Source organism: Bos indicus x Bos taurus, chromosome 20, assembly GCF_003369695.1.
Source record: "Bos indicus x Bos taurus breed Angus x Brahman F1 hybrid chromosome 20, Bos_hybrid_MaternalHap_v2.0, whole genome shotgun sequence".
Classification (NCBI taxonomy): Eukaryota; Metazoa; Chordata; class Mammalia; order Artiodactyla; family Bovidae; genus Bos; species Bos indicus x Bos taurus.
Window position 1 is genome coordinate 23042496 of NC_040095.1, and position 25631 is coordinate 23068126.

The 25631-nt window shown below is 39.5% G+C and overlaps 1 protein-coding gene across 1 annotated transcript in view; it reads left to right on the top strand.

The window, feature by feature from the left end:
- Nucleotides 1-711: 711 nt before the first annotated feature.
- The window catches only part of IL6ST (interleukin 6 signal transducer), a 61732-nt gene continuing 36812 nt past the window's right edge, over nucleotides 712-25631 (top strand). Inside the window, exons 1-2 of the mRNA XM_027520476.1 lie at nucleotides 712-956; nucleotides 20506-20584. Of these exons, the coding sequence (XP_027376277.1) occupies nucleotides 20521-20584 (64 nt within the window). The 5' untranslated portion in view covers nucleotides 712-956; nucleotides 20506-20520. The remainder of the gene's footprint in view (nucleotides 957-20505; nucleotides 20585-25631) is intronic.

A 25631-nucleotide genomic window follows, 5' to 3' on the forward strand; every position in this document is an offset into this window, starting at 1 on the left:
TCATTTTCCAGACCACTAGTGTGAAAGAGAAAGGCTGTAATGAAATTTGTTTTTATTTGGTATTTTTGTCACAGATTGGGAGGTACAAATTGCAAGAAAAACTAGTTTTTTAGCGTGTCACCAACTCTGAGGTTCTCTGATCGATCACACCCAAACATATTTATTAACTTAAAAATATATATCATGGCAAGGTTCTTTTATGTAAGACTTGGACCGAAGCCGCCACAATCTGCGGTAACCTCACATGGAATTATTGTCACTGAGCCCTTCACGTTCCCTGAGGAACTCCCACGCTTCCCCAGTCCCCAAGGACAGCCGGCGGTCCCTCGCGGCTCCGAGGTCCCTGGGGAAGGCACTGAACGCAGGCCAAAAGAGCCGCGGCAAGAAGTGAGGACGGACGGCGCGGGTAGCACCCGAGCTTTAGTTCACGACCCCGTTATTCCACGGAAAAATGGAACATTCCGCTCCTTCCGCCCGCAGAGGGGAGGTGGGGGAACCCTTCGATCTAGTCTGGGAGAGGCGACGCGGGCGCAGCCACCGGAATCCGGGACGCCAGGAACCGCGTTACGGGAATAGCAGCCACTCGGAGTACCGCCTCCTCGCCTTCGGGCTACAGCTGAGCCAATGCCGTAGCGCGCCGGGTATCACAGAGGCCAATCAGCTTACAGAGTCCAGGACCAAGTCCGGGGGCGGGGCGTTACGGGGCGCCGCGGGGCGGGGTCAGGGGGCGCCTTGCCCCGCAGCGGGAGGAGGGACGCGTGCCGCGTCTGCTGGAAGGTCTGGGGAGCTAGCCGGAGCTGGGGCAAGGAGCCGACAGGCCCGCGGAGCCGCGCGGGGAAGGCCCGGGCGCATCTGAGCTTGGGGCCGCGGCTGCTGGCCGACGGACTCGGCCGGGCCAGGCGCCGAGTGGGACGTGTTCTGTGGAGACGCGGAGGAGCGAGTCACCGCGGCCTGAGGTGAGGAGGGGCCTTGGCCGGGTTGAAGGGCCGTGTAGCCGGAGGGTGAGGGCTGCGTGGGGGCGGCCGGGTCGGGGGACTTGAGGGGGCCATACTTCTCCGGGAGAGGGGCGCCCCGACAGCGCGCGCCCCAAACTTCTTGTTACCCCAGCCTGGAAATCCCCACATTCCTTTCTCTCCCTGTTCCCACATCTCCGAATTTGATCTCCACAAGTTTATCACCTAGATTTCCCAACGCTAAAAAAAGCCTCACTTACACACAAACACACACACACACACACACACACACACACACACACACACACACACACCCCTTCTTAAGCCTCTAGTTTCCAACGCCTTTCTTGACTCTACCCCTTTTGGCTACCAAGTCCCCGGTTTCCCTCGGTTCCTCTTCTGTCTCCCTTAAATTCCATTAGCCCCGCACTTGACCCTTCATTTTCATCTCGGAGATTAATTTCCTTTTCATCATTGTAACGCCTCAACATTGCTGAAAGTTACACCGTGTACTAAAATTCCTCACTAATGCCTCTTTTCATCTTTTGATTGCTTACAGAGCCAGGCCCTAATGAACCCCACATATCACTGTATCCTAAAGGCGCCGGATTTAAAAAAAATTCTATCACCCCTCCCCCAAGTTTAAAGATCATTCCAAGCAGCAGAGTTCTGTTTTTCAGTATTTTTTCGAACTGAAAAAGAACAAAATCTCAGCTTAAAGATAAGACCTGCCACTTTTGTTCTTTTCTTCTTCCCATTTCGGTTTAATTTGTGTAGTATTGGGCATTTCAGCGATTATACTGCTTTAAAATAATTGTTAGGATGGCAGGATGAAATTCTAAAAGATTGGAGTGTTTGGTTTAGTCAGTACTGTAAACAAACCCTTTAGACTGTGCGACTGCCAGCTTCAAGTTGGAACAACTCTTAATTTGAAATTACTGACTCAGATCATCATATGAGCTATTCACCATTATCATAATTTCTTAAATTCATGTTAATTCCTATTTGAAGTATTTTTGAACTGTAAACTGGAATACTACAATTATAGAACCAACTTGCTATTAGGTTAAATTGTGCTTTCCAAATATTTCTCTTTGGGGACAATTTTGAATACTTGTTTTTAATCACAAGTGGAAGAAAAAATTACTGGATGGAGAAAGTGTCATAAAAGATGAATTTTGTGGTAGAATTTTTCCTTCATCCCAATTCTGTGTTATTGACTCTACATGTTTAATTTTCTCGTAGGTAATTTAGAATATACATGGCTAATTTAATACATTTTCTTATGTACTGAAAAATGTGTTCAGTTATTTATGAATTACCATGTTTTCAATTTATTTAAAATTTTTCCAAGGGAATTTACATTTCAGTTAAATGTTAGGGTGGATGTCGATTGTCTTATACCCGTGAAATTGATGTTACAGTACACACACTTTATAAAGAAGGAAACTAAAGCTCAGTGTCCCTTTGAAACCTAGATCTGTAATTCCAAATCCTGCACTCGCAATCAGTCATTTTGTCATACTAACATGTTTCTCATGGAGGGTCCACTGCTACAATTTGGTTTGGGAAGAACTCCCCAAAATTCCTCTGCAGGGAGGGTTTTTTTCCTCCCAGAAGCTATTTGAGAGCAGCTTATTTTAATGGGAGTCAGAATTCCCTGGCGCTAATACATTTGCAGTTTGGCTCTTAGAGAAGCATGGAATGTTCTCCCAGTCTTCTCCATTTCTTTGATTGCAAAGACATTTTGATCAGAGTTGAAGTTTCTACTGAGCTTTATTATTTTGCATAACAAGTACTAAGCACTTAGTTACTGTAGGAACTCAGAAAGGTGCATGAATTGTCCTTAGGACCTTCAAAGAGTTTACAGCAATTGGGTAGACATTTTGTGAAAAACAACAAGGATGCAAGGTAGTTTTAATTAAATGCACAGTGATACAGAAGATGCTATAAATATCCAGATTAGGAAGTAATCTTTTATGGGTTGAAATGATCAAAGGATTTACCAGAGGTCATCAACCTTGAAACCTGGGTAGGTGGTGGTTTAGTTGCTAAGTCCGACTCTTTCGACCCCGTGAACTGTAGTTTGCCAGGCTCTTGTCCAAGGGATTTTCCAGACAAGAATACTGGAGTGGGTGAAACCTAGGTAAGATTTAGATAAAGGGAAAAATGAAAGGAGCCCATTCCAAAGAGGGGTCAATGTGGAAAGGGTCAAAAATAATCAAGGTATAGTAATCATAGTAGTACAATGTGTGTGTAATCCTTATTTTGTGTCAGTCACTGTTTTGAACACTTTGCTTATATTAATTCATTTAATCTTCATAACCTTATAAAGTAGATCTTATTATTTCCCTTTAATAAAGAAAGAAGCCAAGGCATAGAGAGTTTAATTAACTCACCCGGTGCCACAGGGCTATTAAGTGGTGGTTGTTATTGTTCATTCGCTAAGTCGGTTCCGACTCTTTGCAGACTCGTGAACTGCAGCAAGCCAGGCTTCCCTGTCCTTCACTATCTTCTAGAGTTTGCTCAAACTCATATCCATTGAGTCAATGATGCCATCCAACCATCTCATCCCCTGTCACTTCTTTCTCCTCTTGCCTTCAATCTTTCCTAGCAGCAGGGTCTTTTCCAGTGAGTCAGCTCTTCACATCAGGTGGCCTAAGTATTGGAGCTTCTGCTTCAGCATCAGTCCTTCCAGTGAATATTAAGGGTTAATTTCCTTTAGGATGGACTGGTTTAATCTCCTTACTGTCCAAGAGACTCTCAAGAGTCTTCTCCAACACCACAGTTTGAAAGGATCAATTCTTCAGTGCTCAGCCGCCTTTATGGTCCAACTCTCACATCCATATATGACTTCTGGAAAAACCATGGCTTTGACTAGATGGACCTTTGTTAACAAAGTGAAGTCTTTGCTTTTTAATACACTGCTGAGGTTTGTCATGGCTTTTCTTCCAAGGAGCCAGTGTCGTTTAATTTCATGTCTTCAGTCACTGTCTGTAGTGATTTTGGAGCCCAAGAAAATAAAATCTGTCACCGTTTCCACTTTTTCCCCATCTATTTGCCATGAAGTGATGGGACTGGATGCCATGGTCTTAGTTTTTGAATGTTGAGTTTTAAGCCAGCTTTTTCACTCTCACCTTCATCAGGAGGCTCTTTAGTTCCTCTTCGCTTTCTGCCATTGAGGTGGTATCTTCTGAGGTATATCCAGAATTTATACCTAGACATCCTGACTTCAGAATCTGAGCTCCTAAAACTGGTAAGTATACTGCCTCTTCATATAGTATACTTGAGTGACAGCTGGAATAATATGGCCATTCCAGGAGGTCTTTTAAAACCCACTCTTAATTGTCCACCGTGTGCTTCAGAGGGCTTCCCTCTTGGTTCAGTGGTGAAGAATCCACTTGCCAATGCAGGAGATGTGAGTTCAATCCCTGGGTCTTGAAGATCTGCTGGAGAAGGAAATGGCAACCCACTCCAGTCTGCTTATCTGGAATATCCCATGGACAGAGGAACCTGGCAGGCTGCAGTCCATGAGGTTGCAAAAGAATCATACATGACTTAGCAGCTAAACAGCAACAGTCTGTGCTTTAAAGTATGTTAGATTCTCAGGATGTAAAAAATATAAACAAAAATTACAATGCAAATGCTGTGGATCCTGTTAGGGAACTGTATACAAGTGCTTTGGGAGTAAAGATGTTTATGGGAGTGGGGAGGAATTCCACAGAAGAGATAATGTTTCTTCTGAGTTATAAACAATACAAAGCAGAGTTTGGGGAAAGACATTTCTGGAGTCAAGGAATAGCATTTGTGGAAGCACACTCTGAAAAACATAGAGCTTGAGGGCAAAATCTGAGTAGAGGGTTTTGGTTTTTCTTAAGATGGACGTGAGTTTGGGTGAATTCCGGGAGATGGTGATGGACAGGGAGGCCTGGAGTGCTGCGATTCATGGGGTCGCAAAGAGTCGGACACGACTGAGCAACTGAACTGAACTGAAGAATAGATTTAAATATTAAAAAAGAGAAATTGGACAAGCACACTGGAACCAAATTTTCAAGTTCTTAAATAGCTAAAATATTGGGCATTATTATTCACCCTTTAAAAATCTATGAGGAAAAGAGTGACAAGTTTGAAATATGTTTAGAGATATTTCACCCATCAGTAATAATATTCAGAATGAGTTGGAGGGAAGAAAGAGACCAGAAGGAAGAAGGCAGTTTGTAAGAACTGAGGTGATCAGTGCCTGAATTAGTTGGTCATGGTAGAGGGTAGAAAAGAAAAAACAAGTGGGAAAGATTATGAAAGAAGATTGAATAAGATTTGTAACTGAGAATAGCTAGAATGTAATGGATAGGCAAGAGACAATGAGGGACCCCACTGTAGAAAATTCAAGAAGGATGTGTTTTTAGATGAGGATTCCCTGATAGCTCAGTTGGTAAAGAATCCACTTGCAATATTGGAGACCCCGGTTTGATTCCTGAGTCGGGAAGATACCTTGGAGAAGGGATAGGCTACCCACTCCAGTATTCTTGGGCTTCCCTTGTGGCTCAGCTGGTAAAGAATCCGCCTGTGATGCGGGAGACCTGGGTTCGATCCCTGGGTTGGAAGGATCCCCTGGAGAAGGGAAAGGCTACCCACTCCAGTATTCTGGCCTGGAGAATTCCATGGACTGTATAGTCCATGGGGTTGCAAAGAGTCGGACAGGACTGAGTGACTTTCAGAAAGCATTATGATTTTTCTTTTTTAAGTGGGTGCATTTATATATTTATGTGTGTGTTGAGTATGTATTTTTAGACATATTAAGCTTATTTGAGTTAACAGGCAGAATATCCAAGATGATGATATATAACTGAACTTAGAAGGAAGATCTCAGAATATTTGAAATTATTTTGTGTGAAGATAGCAGGTGAAGTCATACATTTTCAAAGAAGTTGGTATTTTAAAAGAAGAATAGATGTCAAATACTTTTGGGTACATTCATAGCCAGAAAATAAGACCTAGCAGAGAATGCTGTGAATGAGACAGTAAAGTGAATAAAGGAAAGAATTCAACCACTGATATGGTTACATAGAAACTGAGAGATATGAAAATGCAGGAAGCGGAGATAATGTGAAATGCTTCAGAATGTTTGTGATATTGTTAAAATGGCTATAGTTTATTTTTTATTGAATTTATCATATCTTAGTGCAATTTCATAAGAAATATTAGCCAGTTGACATGAGTAAGAGAGCTCCATCCCTTGAAATGTGGTATATTATGGATTATTGTTTTAAAGCTGAATGTATGTATATCCATAGAAGGAGCTTCATTCCTTTCAGCACAATGAATCTGTTGCCCTGTGAAAATTTGACAGTTCTGCTTGTAAATTCTCATTTGCTTTTGACCCAAATTAACTAGTTTCACCATTTGCTCTAAGATAGATTGGTTTTATCATTACTTCTGAATAATGCATTTCATATTGGTCTTCTTAGCAGTCTGTTTTTGTTCGGATGCTCTGTGGCATGTGTTCCCCTATAGTAATAACTTGTAAAAGGCTTTCTCCAACTCTAAGGTCAAAAATATACTCTGTATTTTCTTCAGTAGTCCTACAATTTTGGTTTTGCATTTAGATCCTTAATCAATCTGGGATATATGCTCTTTATTTTTTCACTTGTGGAACCAGTTGTCTCAATGCTATTTATTGAATATTCCTCTATTTCCCCAGTGATATCAGTAGTTTTTTCCCATAAAATATTAAATTCTTATATACACAGAGACAGACACATACACACTTGTGTCTGTTTCTGGACTTTTTGTTTCTATGCCAATGCCATGTTTTACTTACTATAACTTTATAGTATGTCTTAATAGATGTAACATCAAGTTTCTGTTTCTTCTTTTTGAAAATTGGCTTCTGGCTGTTCTCTAATATTTTATGTAAAATTTTAAGTTGGTTTGTAAAGTAAACCACATTGCAAGTTAAAATTGTATTAATATGTTTGTGAAGAACTGATGTGTCTATATGTGTGTATATATAATTTTTCTTTCCATGGTGTTTAGGTCTTACTAATGAACAATTTTTAGTAAAGTTTTGTAGTTTTCTCCATAAACTTCTTGCATTGCTCTGATTTTACTGTTTTGTCTAGATATATTTTATTATTTTAAATGCTCTTGTTAATAGGATTTTTGTTTTCTATTACATTTTCTAACTGGATATTGCCGGTGTATGGGAGAGGTATTTTTTTCATCATCTTTTTGTTCAACTGTTCTGTTATGCTCTCAGTGGTCCTAGTAGTTTGTTAATTGATTCCCTTTGTTTTCATATCATCTACAAGTTTTTCTTTTTCCATTTTTATATCTTATCAGTTTATAATTTTTTAAGGCTGCTATAACAATGTTGAATAAATGATGACTCAAAGCATCTTGTTTGAAGCCTGACCTTAATAGGAATGCTTCTTTTTATCTTTAAATATGATGTTTACTATAGGTTTCTGATAAGGTACTGTGGCAGAAACAGCAAGAGCAACACTGCTAACAGCTGTTACTGTTTATTGAGTATGAGGCAAATGGATTCTAAACAGTCCGTGTGTGCTGACTTATTTACTCCTGACATTTCAGTAGGTGGTATTATCCTCATTTTTATAGGTAGGGAAAATGAAATTTAGAGCTAATAAATAACTTGCTTAAGATGTTTTACAAAAAATAGAGGATCTAGAATTTTAATACAGGCAGTCTGATTATAGAGTCCATCCTCTTACCTATTTCATCAAGATAAATATCCATCTCTTTCAGTTTTAGGTTTCAATACTTTGTTGTTATTTAAAAATTTTAAGTGAATAGTTGTTGAATAGTATGAGTTGCTTTTCAGGCATCTAGTGCAATGATTGTGTTGTTTTCTTTTTAATCTTTTAATAAATCTAGGGGATAGCATTGGTGTATTTTCTTGTGCTGAAAGATACTTGTGTTGTTTAGGCAGAATACTTCTTCAGTTCAGTCACTCAGTCATGTCCAACTCTTTGTGACCCCATGGACTGCAGCATGCCAAGTTTCCCTGTCCATCACCAGCTCCCAGAGCTTGCACAAACTTATGTCCATGGAGTTGGTGATGCCATCCAACCATCTCATCATCTGTCGTCTCCTTCTCCTCCTCCCTTCAATCTTTCCCAGCATCAGGGTCTTTTCCAGTGAGTTAGTTCTTCATATCAGATGGCCAGAGTATTTGAGCTTTGGCTTTAGCATCAGTCCTTCCAATAAATATTCAGGATTGATTTCCTTTAGGATGGACTGGTTTGATCTCCTTGCTGTCCGAGGAACTCATAGAGTCTTCTCCAACACCACAGTTCAAAAGCATCAATCCTTTGCTGCTCAGTTTTCTTTATTGTCTGACTCTTACATCCATACATGACTATTGGAAAAACCATGACTAGAGAGACCTTTGTCAGTAAGCTAATGTTTCTGCTTTTTAGTATGCTGTTTAGATTTGTCATAGCTTTTCTTCCAAGGAGCAAGCATCCTTGAATTTCACAGCTGAGGTCACCATCAACAGTGATTTTGGAGCCCAACAAAATAAAATCTGTCACTGTTTCCATTGTTTCCACATCTGTTGGCCATTAAGTGAAGGGACCAGATATGATCTTTTTTTTGAATGTTGAGTTTTAAACCAGCTTTTCACTCTTCTCTTTCACTTTCCTCAAGAGGCTCTTAAGTTCCTCTTTGCTTTCTGCCATAAAGGTGGTGTCATCTGCTTATCTGAGGTTACTGATATTTCTTCCAGCAATCTTGATTCCAGCCGGTGCTTCATTTGTGTGGCATTTTGCATGATGTAATCCGCATATAAGTTAAATGACCAGGGTGAAAGTATACAGGCTTGACGTACTCCTTTCTCAATTTGGAACCAATTTGTTGTTCTATGTCCGGTTCTAACTATTGCCTCTTGGCTTGACCCACATACAGATTGTTCAGGAGGCAGATAAGGTGGTCTGGTATTCCCATCTCTTTCAGAATTTTCCACAGTTTGTTGTGATCCACACAGACAAAGGCTTTAGTGTAGTCAATGAAGCAAAAATAGCTGTTTTCCTGGAATTCTCTTACTTTTTATATGATCCAGCGGATGTTAGCAATTTGATCTCTGGTTCCTCTGCCTTTTCTAAATCCAGCTTTAACATCTGGAAGTTCTCAGTTCACGTACTGGTGAAGCCTGGCTTGGAGAATTTTGAGCATTACTTTGCTAGCATGTGAGATGAGTGCAATTGAGTGGTAGTTTGAACATTCTTTGGCATTGCCTTTTTTGGGACTGGAATGAAAACTGAGCTTTTCCCGGCCTGTGGCCACTGCTGATTTTTCCAGATTTGCTGGCATATTGAGTACGGCACTTTCACAGCATCATTTTTTAGGACTTGAAATAGCTCAACTGGAATTGCATCACTTCCACTAGCTTTATTCATAGTGATGCGTTGTAAGGCCCACTTGACTTTGCATTCCAGGATGTCTGGCTCTAGGTGAGGTGAGTGATCACACCATCGTGGTTTCTAGGTCATTAAGATTTTTTTTGTATAGTTCTGTGTATTCTCGCCATCTCTTCTTAATATCTTCTGCTTCTGTTAGGTCCATACCATTTCTGTCCTTTATTATGCCCATCTTTGCATGAAATGTTCCCTTGGTATCTCTAATTCTTTTGAAGGGGATCTCTAGTCTTTCCCATTCTGTTGTTTTCCTCTATTTCTTTGCATTGATCACTAAGGAAGTCTTTCTTATCTCTCCTTGCTTTGGAACTCTGCATTCAAATGGGTATACCTTTCCTTTTCTCCTTTGCCTTTCACTTCTCTTCTTTACTCATCTTTTTGTAAGGCCTCCTCAGGCAACCATTTTGCCTTTTTGCATTTATTCTTCTTGGGGATGGTTTTGATCAACACTTCCTATACAAATGTCATGAACCTCCGTCCATAGTTCTTCAGGTGCTCTATCAGACCTAATCCCTTGAATCTATTTGTCACTTTCACTGTATAATAGTAAGGGATATGATATAAGTCATATGTGAATGGTGTAGTGGTTTTCCCTACTTTCTTCAATTTAAGTCTGAATTTGGCAATAAGGGGTTCATGATCTGAGCTACAGTCAGCTCCTGGCCTTGTCTTTGCTGACTGTATAGAGCTTCTCCATCTTTGGCTGCAAAGAATATAATCAGTCTGATTTCGGTATTGACCACCTGGTGATGTCCATATGTAGAGTTGTTTCTTGTGTTGTTGGAAGAGAGTGTTTGCTATGACCTGTGTCTTCTCTTGACAGAACTCTGTTAGTGTTTGCCCTGCTTCATTTTGTACTCCAAGGCCAAATTTGCCTGTTATTCCAGGTTTTTCTTGATTTTCTACTTTTGCATTCCAGTCCACTATGGTGAAAAAGACATCTTTTTTTGGTGTTAGTTCTAAGAAGGTCTTTTAGGTCTTCATGGAAGGCAATGGCACCCCACTCCAGTACTCTTGCCTGGAAAATCCCATGGACGGAGGAGCCTGGTAGGCTGCAGTCCATGGGGTCACGAAGAGTCGGACACGACTGAGCGACTTCACTTCCACTTTTCACTTTCCTGCATTGGAGAAGGAAATGGCAACCCACTCCAGTGTTCTTGCCTGGAGAATCCCAGGGATGGCAGAGCCTGGCAGGCTGCCATCTGTGGGGTCGCACAGAGTCGGACACGACTGAAGTGACTTAGCAGCAGCAGCAGCAGCAGAACTGTTTAACTTGTTTCTTCGGCATTAGTGGTTGAGGCATAGACTTGGATTACTGTGATGTTGAATGGTTTGCCTTGGAAATGAACCGAGATCATTCTGTCATTTTTGAGATTGCATCCAACTGCTGCATTTCAGACTCTTTTGTTGACTCTGAGGGCTACTCCATTTCTTCTAAGGGATTCTTGCCCACAGTAGTAGATACAATGGCCATCTGAATTAAATTCACCCATTTCAGACCATTTTTGTTCACTGATTCCTAAAATGTCAATGTTCACTCTTGCCATCTCCTGTTTGACCACTATCAGTGTACTTTGATTCATGAACCGAAGATTCCAGGTTCCTATGTAATATTGTTCTTCACAGCATCGGACTTTCCTTCCATCACCAGTCGCATTCACAGTTGGGCATTGTTTTTGCTTTGGCTCCGTCTCTTCATTCTTTCTGGAGTTATTTTTCCTCTCTTCTGCAGTAGCATATTGGGCATCTATTGACCTGGGGCATTCATCTTTCAGTGTCCTATCTTTTTGCCTTTTCATACTGTTCATGGGGTTCTCAAGGCAAGAATGCTTAAGTGGTTTGCCATTCCCTTCTCCAGTGGACCACATTTTGTCAGAACTATCCATCGTGACCCATCTGTCTTGGGTGGCCCCACACGGCATGGCTCATAGTTTCATTGTTAGACAAGGCTGTGGTCCAAGTGATCAGTTTGGTTAGTTTTCTGTAATTGTTAGCATACAAAGAATAGTCATAATCGAGAGACTCAACACTTGGTGGTGAAAAGCAATGATCTTGCAAGATGGTAAACAAGTGAGCCTGTGATTGAACTAGCTTACCACCTTAAGAGGGCTTCTCTGGTGGTGCAGTGGTAAATAATCCGCTTGCCAATGCAGGAGATGCAAGACATGCAGGTTTGAGATCCCCTGGAGAAGTAAATGGCATCCCACTCCAGTATTCTTTCCTGAAAAATTCCATGGACTGGGGAGCTTGTACATTCCAAAATAGCACAAAGTCAAGAGAAGAGAAATGTATGTTTACTCTTAAGAGTTTACTTTACATGAGGTGATAACAGTATCATATGCTGGAAGATTGTGATACGTTTAAGATGTATGAAAATGAAAATGTTAATCGCTCAGTCTGTCTCTGTGATCCCGTGGAACAATGTATATTATAAACCATGAAGCAACCTCTAAAATAACAAAACAAAAATTATAGATTATAAGTCAACCAAAGGTGACAAGTGAAAAACACACAGAAAAGCTCAGTTAACAAAAATAAGGACGGGACTTCCTTGGCAGTCCAGTGGTTAAGACTCTGTGCTTCCACTGCAGGAAGTACAGCTTCCATCCCTGGTCAGGGAATTAAGATCCTGCATACTGCACCCTGCAGCAAAAAAAAAAAAAAAAAAAAGAGAACAAAACCCAGGAAACAAATACATGCTGCTTACAAAACCAAAGCAAAACAAGCACCAGCAACAAAGAAGATAGTACTCTAAATATGAAGAGATAAACAGTCTAAACATAAAGGATGGGGAAAGAGACATCTATCAATAGTGCCCAAAAAGCCAAAATATTTACTCTGTGGCGCTGTAGGTAAAAAGCTGAGATATGTCAAGAACTATCAGCTGCCACCGGAAGTTTTGAATAGGTGAAGAAGAAATCTATCTAGAGTCTCAGAAGGACTTTTGATCTCCAGAATTTTAAGAGAATAAGTTTTTTTTTAAGTTTGTGGTACTTTGTTACAACTGCCCTAGGAAACCAATACTTTCTTTGTGTCCGCAAAATAGAGTGTAAGCAAATGAGGCAGGATCTTGTATGTTTTGCTCCATTCTATATTCCTAGTATCTGGAATCATACTCAGCATCAGTTCAGTTCAGTCGCTCAGTTGTGTCCAACTCTTTGCGACCCCATGAATCACAGCATGCCAAGCCTCCCTGTCCATCATTTATTTGTTGAATGAATAAACTGAGTTCATTTTTGAAGCAGGTACATAACATATACTGCTGTAATAATATACATATGCTTTAATTTGGGGCTTCCCTGGTGGCTCAGTGGTACAAGAATCCTCCTGCTAATGCAGGAGACATGGTTTTGATCCCTGGGTCAGGAAGATCCCCTGGAGAAGGGAATGGCAACCCATTCCAGTATTCTTGCCTGGGAAATCCCATGGACAGAGGAGCCTGATGGGGTGGCAGAGTTGGACACGGCTTAATGACTAAACATCTTCTGCTTCATTGACTATGCTAAAGCCTTTGACCGTGTGGATCACAACAAACTGGAAAACTCTTCAAGAGATGGGAATACTGGACCACCTTACCTGCCTCTTGAGAAATCTGTTTGCAGGTTAAGAAGCAACAGTTAGAACCAGACATGGAACAACGAACAGGTTCCAAATTGTGATGGGAGTACATCCAGGCTGTATATTGTCACCCTGCTTATTTAACTTATATGCAGAGTACTTCATGCAAAATTCTGGACTGGATGAAGCACCAGCTGGAATCAAGATTGCCAGGAGAAATATCAATAACCTCAGATATGCAGATGACACCACCCCTTATGGCAGAAAGCAAAGAAGAACTAAAGAGCCTCTTTATGAAAGTGAAAGAAGAGAGTGAAAAAGTTGGCTTAAAGAAAGCTCAGCATCAAAAAATGAAGATCATGGCATCCAGTGCCATCACTTCATGGCAAATAGATGTGAAAACAATGGAAACAGTTATTTTCTTGAGCTCCAAAATCACTACATATGGTGGCCTCAGCCATGAAATTAAGACGCTTACTCCTAGGAAGAAAAGCTATGACAAACCTAGACAGCATATTAGAAAGTAGAGACATTACTTTACCGACAAAGGTCTAGTCATGGTTTTTCCAGTAGTCATGTATGGATGTGAGAGTTGGACCATAAAGAAAGCTGAGTGCCAAAGGATTGATGGCTTTTAAACTGTGGTGTTGGAGGACTCTTCAGTGTCCTTTGGACAGCAAGGAGATCCAACCAGTCAATCCTAAAGGAAATCAATCCTAAATATTCATTGAAAGGACTGATGCTGAAGCTGAAGCTCCAATAATTTGGCCGCCTGGTGTGAAGAACTGACTCACTGGAAAAGACCCTCATGCTGGGAAAGATTGAAGGAAGGAGGAGAAGGGGATGACAGATGATGAGATGGTTGGATGGCATCACCAACTCGATGGACATGAGTTTGAGTAAGCTCTGAGAGTTGGTGATGGACAGGGAAACCTGGCTTGCTGCAGTCCATGGGGTCAGAAAGAGTCAGATGTGACTGAGCGACAACTAAACTGAACCATTCTGTCAGTTTTAAAACAGGATAATCCCTCAAATCAAAAAAGCAAGAGAATTCGAGAAAAACATCTACTTGTGCTTTATTGATTAAGCTGAAGCCTTTAACTCTGTGGATCACAACAAACTGTGGAAAATTCTTCAAGAGATGGGAATACGAGACCACTTACCTTCCTCCTGAGAAATCTGTATGTAGGTCAAGAAGCAGTAGTTAGAACCGGACACAGAACAATGAACTGGGACTTCTTGTTTCAGAGTTTTGTTATGAGACTATAGTGCGTAAATAGAAAGATTGCCCTTTTTCAGAATAGAACCTCTGTACAGTGTGAACAAGGTACTTGCTAGGGTAGTGGGTCAGGATGACATGACCACATAGTACTCTGCATGCAAACTCAGTTGCTGTGGTGTCTGACTCTTTGTGACCCTGTGTATTATAGCCCAGAGGCTTCTCTGTCCATGGGATTATCCAGGCAAGAATACTGGAGTGGGTTGCCATTTCCTCCTCCAGAGCATCTTCCCAGCCCAGGGATTGAACCCACGTCTCCCGCATTGGCAGGCAGATTCTTTACCACTGAGCCACCTGGGAATCCCCTTGTAGTACTCTACCAACATGCTCATATATATGTATTTTTTGTTCTGTTGCTTTGATGAACAGTTCAATGACATGGTAGATTTTTCTATTCTAGGACTATTCAAAGTTGGGAAGTGAAGGAGTAAAACAGGTAGAAAAAAGGGATCCTGCAACTAGTTCTTTTTTATAGCTTTACCTGAGACAGTCTAAAGAATTCACTATGAAATTGCTTTGTTATAGATTGACTATTACCTGGTTAGGGATTATAAAAGTGCAGTTAGTATTAATATTTCATGAAATAATACTGTTTCATGTGTAGTACTGTGAAGTTCTCATCAAGAAGTTAGTAATTTTATCTGGGAGAGATAAAACTTCCCAGTTTTAAAAAACACATTAAGTGGTTTTTAATTTAAATTTTATTTACTTTCTAGTACTGAAGCCACAGGGTACTAAGTTGGAAAGGTACAAAGACTGTACTGTATAGAGGTTCTCTCCCAGTCTAGTGTCTCAAACAGCCCGTGGCAGCTAGTATTTGAATTTTTATCCTTCCTGAGATATGTTATGCACATATTTAAATTAATATGTGTTTTGTCTTTTTTGCTGTGTCTTTGCCCATGAATAATAAATACACTGTTTATACTTTAGCAGTGTATTTTAGATACATTTCTATCTGTACACTTCTATATCTGTACATTTTTTATGACTACAGTATACTATATTTGTATATGTCATAGTGTACTAGTCCCTTATTCACAAACATTTAGGTTGCTCCTGCCTTTTCCTATTAAATTGAATGCTATAGTGAATAACTTTGTATATGTGTTGTTTTGCTTATATCCATAGGATACTGTAGTACAAGTAGAATAATTAGATTCAAACATGTGTACTTTAATTTTGATTGATAGAGCGACACTGGCCATACACCTTGTGTAGGTAGGGTTTTTGTTTTTAACTGAGGTCTAATGTACAAACAATGAAATTCATAATTTTAGGTGTAGAATGAGGGGAAGGCTATGCTAGTTTACACTGTAACTATCAGTGTAGAAGAATGCTTTTATGTCCTATTTCACAACACTTAATTACTTTTTAGTTTTTAATTTTTTTGCCAGTGCTGAAGGTGAGAATATTGCAGTAATTTTGTTTGTTTACTATTTTTACGAAATACAACTTACATTCAGTGAAGTCCACAAATCATAGTATAGAGCTCACGGTCACTAACCCAGCACGTTCTCTCTGTCCTTGCACTGCCCTCCCCACAAAAGTAACCACTGTCAGGACCTAGCCCCATAGATTTAAGTTAGCCTGTTTTTGAACTTAATATAAAGGAAATCATATAGACCCTACTTTTATTGCATTTGGATTCTTCTGTATTATATGTGAAATTTAGTTATGTTGCTGTGAGTACCTTTAATTTATCCTTTTTCATTGCTGTGATTTAGTTAGTTGAATATACTGCAATTTATTCTACTGCTTGTGGATTTTTGGTTTGGTTGCTTCTACTTTTCAACTTTTATGAATACAACTTCTGTGAAAATTCTTGTACATTTCTTGAAGAAATTTAGCACTCATTTCTTTTGCCTGGACGTGTTATCTGGATAGGTTTTGTTTGTTTTTAATTGAGGTCAATTTATAAACAATAAAATTCACCAACTTTTAGTGTACAGTTATTTAGAAAGCAATTTCCCTTGGGTCTCTTGCATTTCTGCATGTCTTATGAGCAATAGCTCTAACTGCCTTTTCTTCCAGACTGTCTTTTCAAGGATATTGAAAGACAGAAATGGTATCTCTTCATAAAGCAAAGAGCAGGTTTCTGACAGCCGTGGAAAACAGATGCCATGTTTCCCTCCAAAGTAAAGGGCAAGTGTACTTGTGTGTGTGTGTGTGTGTGTGTGTGTGTGTGTTAGTTGCTCAGCCGTGTCTGACTCTTGGCAACCCCATGGACTATAGCCTGCCAGGCTTCTCCATCCATGGGATTTTCCATGCAAGAATACTGGAGTGGGTTGCTATTTCCTTCTCCAGCAGGTGTGCTTCCTGCCATTTTAAAAGATTCAGGTTTCCAATAAGCTTAGTCTTCCTCTCCTGGAACACAACCCTCTGTGTGTACAGGTGTTCCATGACACTTTTCACAGTGTTCTGTGAATTCGGGTTTGGGCAACTGGCACAGGAAAATGCTGTTAATTCTGACTGGTGTTCCTGGTATGAGTAATAAAATCATATGTAGCTGACTCAAGAGTCTCGTGTCTTCTGCCAGTATCCATGGAACTAGCAGGTTAACTTGTAAGCAGGATCAAATCTCAGAGCCTTCACAATTCTTGACACAATTTGGTAAATTTTGACAAATGTATAAAATCTTATCACCACCATAGTCAATTCATAGCACATTTCTGTCCCCACAAGCTCCTTTGTGCCCCTGTATATCTATTCCCCTTTCTCTAGTTTTGCCATTTGTTGAATTTCTCATACATAGAATTTTACATTGTATCAGTTCAGTTCACTTGCTTACTCATGTCCAACTCTTTGTGACCCCATGGACTGCAGCACGCCAGGCCTCCCTGTGCATCACCAACTTCCGGAGTTGACTCAAACTCATGTCAGTTGTGTCGGTGATGCCATCCAACCATCTGATCCTCTGTAATCCCCTTCTGTCCTCAATCTTTCTCAGCATCAGGGTCTTTTCAAATGAGTCAGTTCTTCGCGTCAGGTGGCCAAAGTATTGGAGTTTCAGCTTCAGCATCAGTCCTTTCAATGAATATTCAGTACTTATTTCCTGTAGGATGGGCTGGTTTGATTTCCTTGCAGTCCAAGGGACTCCGAAGACTCTTCTTCAACACCACAGTTCAAAAGCATTACTTCTTTGGCACTCAGCTTTCTTTGTAGTCCAACTCACACATCCATACATGACTACTGGAAAAACCATAGTCTTGACTAGATGGACCTTTGTTGGCAAAGTAATGTCTCTGCTTTTTACTATGCCATCTATGTTTGTCATAGCTTTTCTTCCAAGGAGCAAGCGTCTTTTAATTTCATGGCTGCAGTCACCATCTGCAGTGATTTTGGAGCCCCCCAAAATAAACATCTGTCACTGTTTCCACATCTATTTGCCCTGAAGTGATGGGACTGGATGCCATGATCTTAAGTTTTCTGAATGTTGAGCTTTAAGCCAACTTTTTCACTCTCCTTTTCCACTTTCATCAAGAGGCTCTTTAGTTCTTCTTTGCTTTCTATCATAAAGGTGGTGTCATCTGTATATCTGAAGTTGTTGATATTTTTCCTGGCAATCTTGATCCCAGCTTGTACTTTATCCAGCCCAGCGTTTCTCATGATGTACTCTGCATATAAGTTAAATAAGCAGGGTGACAATATATAGCCTTGATGTACTCCTTTCCCTATTTGGAATATAGCCTGTTTTGTATGGCTTGTTTGATTCAACATAGTGCTTTTGAGATTTGTTCATGCTCTTGCCTGTATCACTAGTTCGTCCCCTTTTATTGCTGAGTAGTATTCTATTGTATGGATATACTACTGTTTGAATATTTGTTTATCCTTTCACCAGTTGATTGACATTTAGATTGTTTCTAGTTTGGGGCTATTATAAGCAAAACTGCTGTAGGTTTGGATATAAGTCTTCATGTGGACATTTATTTTTATTTCTCTTGGATACATTATTAGGAGTGGAAATGCTAAGTCTTATGATGTGCTTTTAATTCGTAAAGAACTGCCAAATTGTTTTCCAAAGTGTTTGTATCATCTTACATTCCCGTCTGGCTTGTTTTTTTTTTTTTTTTTTAAACACAGGGTTATTGTTACCATCTTTCTAAATTCCATATATATGTGTTAGTATACTGTATTGGTGTTTTTCTTTCTGGCTTACTTCACTCTGTATAATAGGTTCCAGTTTCATCCATCTCATTAGAACTGATTCAAATGTATTCTTTTTAATGGCTGAGTAATACTCCATTGTGTATATGTACCACAGCTTTCTTATCCATTCATCTGCTGATGGGCATCTAGGTTGCTTCCATGTCCTGGCTATTATAAACAGTGCTGCGATGAACATTGGGGTACACGTGTCTCTTTCCCTTCTGGTTTCCTCAGTGTGTATGCCCAGCAGTGGGATTGCTGGATCATAAGGCAGTTCTATTTCCAGTTTTTTAAGGAATCTCCACACTGTTCTCCATAGTGGCTGTACTAGTTTGCATTCCCACCAACAGTGTAAGAGAGTTCCCTTTTCTTCACACCCTCTCCAGCATTTATTGCTTGTAGACTTTTGGATTGCAGCCATTCTGACTGGTGTGAAATGGTACCTCATAGTGGTTTTGATTTGCATTTCTCTGATAATGAGTGATGTTGAGCATCTTTTCATGTGTTTGTTAGCCATCTGTATGTCTTCTTTGGAGAAATGTCGTTTAGTTCTTTGGCCCATTTTTTGATTGGGTCATTTATTTTTCTGGAGTTGAGCTGTAGGAGTTGCTTGTATATTTTTGAGATTAGTTGTTTGTCAGTTGCTTCATTTGCTATTATTTTCTCCCATTCTGAAGGCTGTCTTTTCACCTTGCTAATAGTTTCCTTTGTTGTGCAGAAGCTTTTAAGTTTAATTAGGTCCCATTTGTTTATTTTTGCTTTTATTTCCAATATTCTGGGAGGTGGGTCATAGAGGATCCTGCTGTGATGTATGTCGGAGAGTGTTTTGCCTATGTTCTCCTCTAGGAGTTTTATAGTTTCTGGTCTTACGTTTAGATCTTTAATCCATTTTGAGTTTATTTTTGTGTAAGGTGTTAGAAAGTGTTCTAGTTTCATTCTTCTACAAGTGGTTGACCAGAGTTCCCAGCACCACTTGTTAAAGAGATTGTCTTTAATCCATTGTATATTCTTGCCTCCTTTGTCAAAGATGAGGTGTCCATATGTGCGTGGATTTATCTCTGGGCTTTCTATTTTGTTCCATTGATCTATATTTCTGTCTTTGTGCCAGTACCATACTGTCTTGATAACTGTGGCTTTGTAATAGAGCCTGAAGTCAGGTAGGTTGATTCCTCCAGTTCCATTCTTCTTTCTCAAGATAGCTTTGGCTATTCGAGGTTTTTTGTATTTCCATACAAATTGTGAAATGATTTGTTCTAGCTCTGTGAAGAATACCGTTGGTAGCTTGATAGGGATTGCATTGAATCCCTTGTTGTCTGGCTTGTTTTAATTTGTATCTCATTATGAGTGAGGTTGAAAGTATCATTTCATATGTTTGAGTTACTTGTGTTTCCTTCTCTATAAATTGCCTGTTTGGCTCATCTTGCATGTTTTCTTCTAAACAGGGAAGGTGAGTTGTTGGAATTTTTGTAATGATTTGTAGGCATTCTTCATATATTGGGATAATTTTGGTCAGGCTATGAATTACAAGCTTATTTTTTCCTGTTTGGCTATTATCTTTTGAACTTGCCAATGGAGAGGTTTTGCCATGTAGAAATTTGTCTCTCTGAACTCTTCAGTCTCACAGAATATTTACTAGCAATGTAAGACTTCATAATATAGAAACAGGATTGCTCTTTTAATTGACCTTAAAGTATAAATTGGGCTTCCCTGGTGGCTTAGTCAGTAAAGAATCTGCATGCAATGCAGACCTGGGTTTAATCCCTGGCGCCAGAAGATCCCCTGGAGAAGGAAATGGCAACCTACTCCAGTATTCTTGCCTGGGAAATCTCATGGACACAGGAGCCTAGTGGCTCCAGTCCATGGGGTCACAAGAGTTGGACATGACTTAGTAACTAAAAACACCAAAGTATAAAGTATGTTTCCCAGCTGTATTTTACGTAGCCATAACATTAGGGGGAATAAAGAAAAATATTCTGAAGAGTTCAGTTTGTTTTCTGCATTCTCACAAGAATTTTACCACCTTTTAGAAAACAACTATACAATGGAAACAAAAGAGCTTTAGAACTTGTGTCTTTATTATGCATAGTAAGAGTAAAAATATTTAAAATAATATTGCATGTGTCTTTTACAGAAATATCTATGCAAGATGTTCACATTGCAAACTTGGATAGTGCAAGCCTTGTTTATTTTCCTCACCACTGAATCTATAGGTAAGGTTCATGAGATATCCTACTTCCCGATCCCACAAATTAGGTTTGTGTATTGCTGAATAATTATATAATTATGCTTACATATTTATTCTTTAGGATCATTATTGAAACAACGATGTTGCCTTAAAAATGGACTCAAGTTAAAATGCTCTTGACAAAGTATAATTTGTATAATTTGAGTTGAAGCACTCAGTAATCCTAAATCTTGTTCAGCTGTACTAACAGTAAGTTTAATATTGAGAAGGAAAAAAGGGAATTTTGTTAATTTTTTTAAATAAAGAAACAGAATCAGGTTTGTTAACTTTTAGCACTTCACTCCTTAATAGCCAAAGATGTCACTGAGCAGCAGTGAGATTGTGATACCAGAAGAAAGATCACTTAGAGCAGTACTGCTCCAACTGGTCCACAGCCTGAGAACTAGTTATTATTGGTCCATAATGAGTTGAGTACAGAAATTAAGAATAAATGTTTAGAAACGCTTTTAACAATTTGACATAGCCATGATATCTATGGCTATGTGATCAATGGATTTGCCTCATCAAATGTAAAACAAAAGTATATGTCTGTAAAGGATTGGGTGAAGAAAATCTAAACTGATCCTTCACCCCAGATAATTTGAGAAGCATTGCTCTAAGTCAAACCCTCTTCAAATTCAAGAACACAGCCTCTTTTTAAACACTGGAAATGATACAAACCTTAAGCTGAAATTTTTTCTCATTTAAAAGTCTTTCCTTAGTCTTAAACCCAAATTTTCTTCCTTGTAACTTTTCTCATTAATCTTAAAAATGCTTCTGTTGTAGGTCCACTTTCCTTTTCCACTGTTCAAGTCTTCAAGTATTGAAGAAATGCTTTTTAACCCCTCTCTTGCCCAAATTAAATTTACCTAGTTATCCTAATTATTCTTTGTAGGACTTGACTTCCAATCTGTATGCACTGATTACTCTCCTGACTCTTCCCTTGATTTTCCATATCATATTTAACATATAATACCATCCCACTTAATTCTAGTTAACAACAATGAAACTTTAGCCATCACTTAATCTGTGTCTCGGTTTCATGATCTGTAAGATGGGGATAGTAATGTCTCTAACTTCTAGGGTTATTGTGAGATTTAAATGAGTTAATACACAGAAGGCATTTGAGCAGTACCTGGCCCATAGTATGCTTTATAAAAAGGAATGTAATAATGTATTTATTATTAAGGTTTGAATAAAATGCACTTAAGGAAAAAATATATCAGAACTTGACATATTCTAAGTATAGTGATTTTATTATTTACTTTTGAAGGATCATTTTTATTAAAGCAGCATAATTTTTTGCCAGTTAAGATACACTGTAGTTTTATGTTAAGCCATCTACCAGTCACTGAAAATTCTCAGATTGTTTTCACATCAATTACTTTTAAGCCATTTCCCCTTCACTCTATATTTGTTTATCAACCTAAATAGAAGATGTTTTTGCCAAATTTATTAGCCTATCAGTCTAGTCCTTAAGCATAATTTTGAATCCTGACATTATCCAAATTGTGGGCAATCCATTATAATCTTTTGCTGATTTGTTAAGTGTGTGTGTCTGTTTTCCCCCTAAGTTGTTGATAAAAAGGTTGAAAATAACAGGACTATATTATCTGTTGCTGCCAGACAGATTACTCTAAAGCTTCATGCCTTAAAATGGCATTACTTATTATTTCTCATGGTTTATGTGTGACAGGCTCAGTCAGACACACAGATTCTTCTTTTCTCTGTGATATCTGGGCCTCAGCTAGAATATTCAGAGATGAGTAGCTGGAATCATCTGAAGTCTCATTCACTTATTATGTCTGGTGTTGATGCTGGCTGTAGATTCAGGGCTTTGGGGCTCTTGGCTACACCACCACATGTGGTCTGTCCTTGCGGCCTTGGCTTCCTTACATGTGGCTGGGTTCCATGGCAAATGTCGCAAGAGAAAAAGAGAGCTAGTCAGAAGTTGTATTTTTTTATGATCTAGCTTTGGAAGTCACTTAGCACACTCTGTTGGCTGGGGCAGGCATAAGCACCCTTAAAGATCTAAGAGCAAAAGGGAAACATAGATCTCATTTCTTTGGAGGAGTATTAGTCACTTTGTAAGATGAGCATGTTGAATGGGATACATTTATAAGTATGACCTTCTTTGGAAAGTACAGTCTACCCCAAGGTTTGAGGGGAGGCACTTCAGCATACTCCTTTAGCCTCCCTCTCATTGACTCTTTTTAGTCAGTGATTTTTTTTATGTGTAGGTAATCAATCAAGTGAAAATGTTTTAGTTTGAAGTTACAAAATATCTGTTTTTATAGATCAAGAGTAGTAAAAAATCAGCCTGCTGCTGCTGCTAAGTCGCTTCAGTCGAGTCCAACTCTGTGTGACCCCATAGACGGCAGCCCACCAGGCTCCCCCGTCCCTGGGATTCTCCAAACAAGAATACTGGAGTGGGTTGCCATTTAAATCAGTCTAGTAACCCTGTAAAAGTAGGTTTCATTTGGCACAGGATGGTTTCAGTGAGCCTGTGCTTCATTTCGAAAACTGGAACATTTGCCTGTTTCTAGCATTTCTTATTCTGTGTGATAAAAAATTGTTAGTCTCTGGCTATATCTCATGTTCTTTAGTACTCTGAAGTATATTTCCTAGGTAAGGTTCCTTTTCATTATTAAAGAGAAAGTCAAACAGGAATGATTTTACCAAGGAACAAAGTGCGATTGGAGGAGTTTTAAGGACTTGCTCATTGTCACAGGGTAACTTACTAGTCTGTCACAGGATGGACATTGACAGGAGCTTGTGCGCTAGGACTTGCCACAGCCATGCATCAGTAATGGAAGGCCACTCAAACAGGCTGCTGCATAAGCTTTGAAACAAACATTTTGACTCTGGGCCTTATGAGCTTAATGACAGATATGGAATAAGAAGTTAATTGTTTAGTTTTTAAAAGTACTTTTATCCTTTGTGCAGTCTAGCCTGGGACCAAGTTGAGAATTGGAAGAATCTGTCTGATATTTGAGATTTACTCCATAAAAGTATCTCAGCGTTCTTTATAAAATAAACGATTGAAGTAAATTCTCTCCAAGGTTTTTGTCAGTTTTTTGATTCTCTGGTTCTATACATCTTTTACCTTAACTGCTAGAACCAGTCACCTCTGAGAGACCTTTCCAGAGTCAGTGTGACTAGATTACTTGTCTCTGGATAGCAGTAGTAATGATGATTTGTTGTTGTTTAGTCACTAAGTCATATCCGACTCTTTTGCAATGCCAGGGACGGTAGCCCACCAGGCTCTTCTGTCCATGGGATTTCCTGGGCAAGAATACTAAACTGGGTTGCCATTTCCTTCTCCAGGGGATCCTCTCGACCCAGGGAGCAAAGCTGCATCTCCTGCACTGGCAGGTAGATTCTTCACCACTGAGACACCAGGGAAGCCAAGCAGTGGTGACAGGCTACCATTTATTGGAGGCCTTTTGAAGACCAGGCATTGTAGTAGATTCTTTCCATTAATAATATCTGATCTCAATAAACTTTCAAGATAGCCATTATTATCTTCATTTTCCAAGTGAATAAATTAAAGCTGTTAGAATTTCAAATTCCATTGATAAATGGGATTCACTCAAGAAAGCTGCCTTAAGTTTCTAGATAGTGAGAATAGAGAAGGAGGATAGAATCATGTCAAGTATTGAGCATTTTATCTTGATGGTAATAGGTAGGCACTAAATAATTTAAAATAGGTAAATGGCATAATCATTTTTGAACAGTAACTTTGGGAGCTGTATGTTTAAGATAAACTAGAAGGAGGTCAGATTGTGGTATAATACGATAGCCTGAGTGCCAGCAGCCAAAATAGGGTTGATGAGAAGAGGTTGCTATACGTACTAAGAATATAGAAACAAAAAGACCGAGGGAGTGTGGAAGGAGGCTAATTAGAGAGTAAGGACTGCAAGGTTATCTGGCCTAGGCGACCGGATGGGAGTAGTGTCTCAGCAGCAATAGGGAAGTGAGAAGAAGAAAAAATAAGTTTGGAAGGGACTGTGATACATAGTCTATGCCCAACCAGTAATACTGAAGAAGCTGAACAGTTCTATGAAGACCTACAAGACCTTCTAGAACTAACACCAAAAAAAGATGCCCTTTTCATTATAGGGGACTAGAATGCAAAAGGAGGAAGTCAAGAAACACCTGGAGTAACAGGCAAATTTGGCCTTGCAGTACAGAATGAAGCAGGGCAAAGGCTAACAGAGTTTTGCCAAGAGTACACCCTGGTCATAGCAAACACCGTCTTCCAACAACACAAGAGAAGACTCTACACATGGACATCACCAGATGGTCAGTAGTGAAATCAGATTGATTATATTCTTTGCAGCCAAACATAAAGAAGCTCTATACAGTCAGCAAAAACAAGACTGGAAGCTGACTGTGGCTAAGATCATGCACACTCCTTATTGTCAAATTCAGACTTAAATTGAAGAAAGTATGGAACACCACTAGACCCTTCAGGTATGACCTAAATCAAATCCCTTAAGATTATACAGTGGAAGTGACAAATAGATTCAAGAGATTAGATCTGATAGAGTGCCTGATGAACTATGGATGGAGGTTCATGACACAGTACAGGAGGCATTGATCAAGACTATCCCCAAGAAAAAGAAATGCAAAAAGGCAAAATGGTTGTCTGAAGAGGCCTTACAAACAGGTATGAAAAGAAGAGAAGTGAAAGGCAAAGGAGGAAAGGAAAGATACACCCATTTGAATGCAGAGTTTCAAAGAATATCAAGGAGAGATAAGAAAGCCTTCCTCAGTGATCAATGCAAAGAAATAGAGGAAAACAATAGAATGAAAAAGACTAGAGATTTCCTCAAGAAAATTAGAGATACTAAGGGAATTTTCAGGCAAAGATGGGCACAATAAAGGACAGAAATGGTATGGACCTAACAGAAGCAGAAGATATTAAGAAGAGGTGGCAAGAATACACAGAAGAACTGTACAAAAAAGATCTTCATGACCCAGATAATCATGATGATGTGATCACTCACCTAGAGCCAGACATCCTGAAA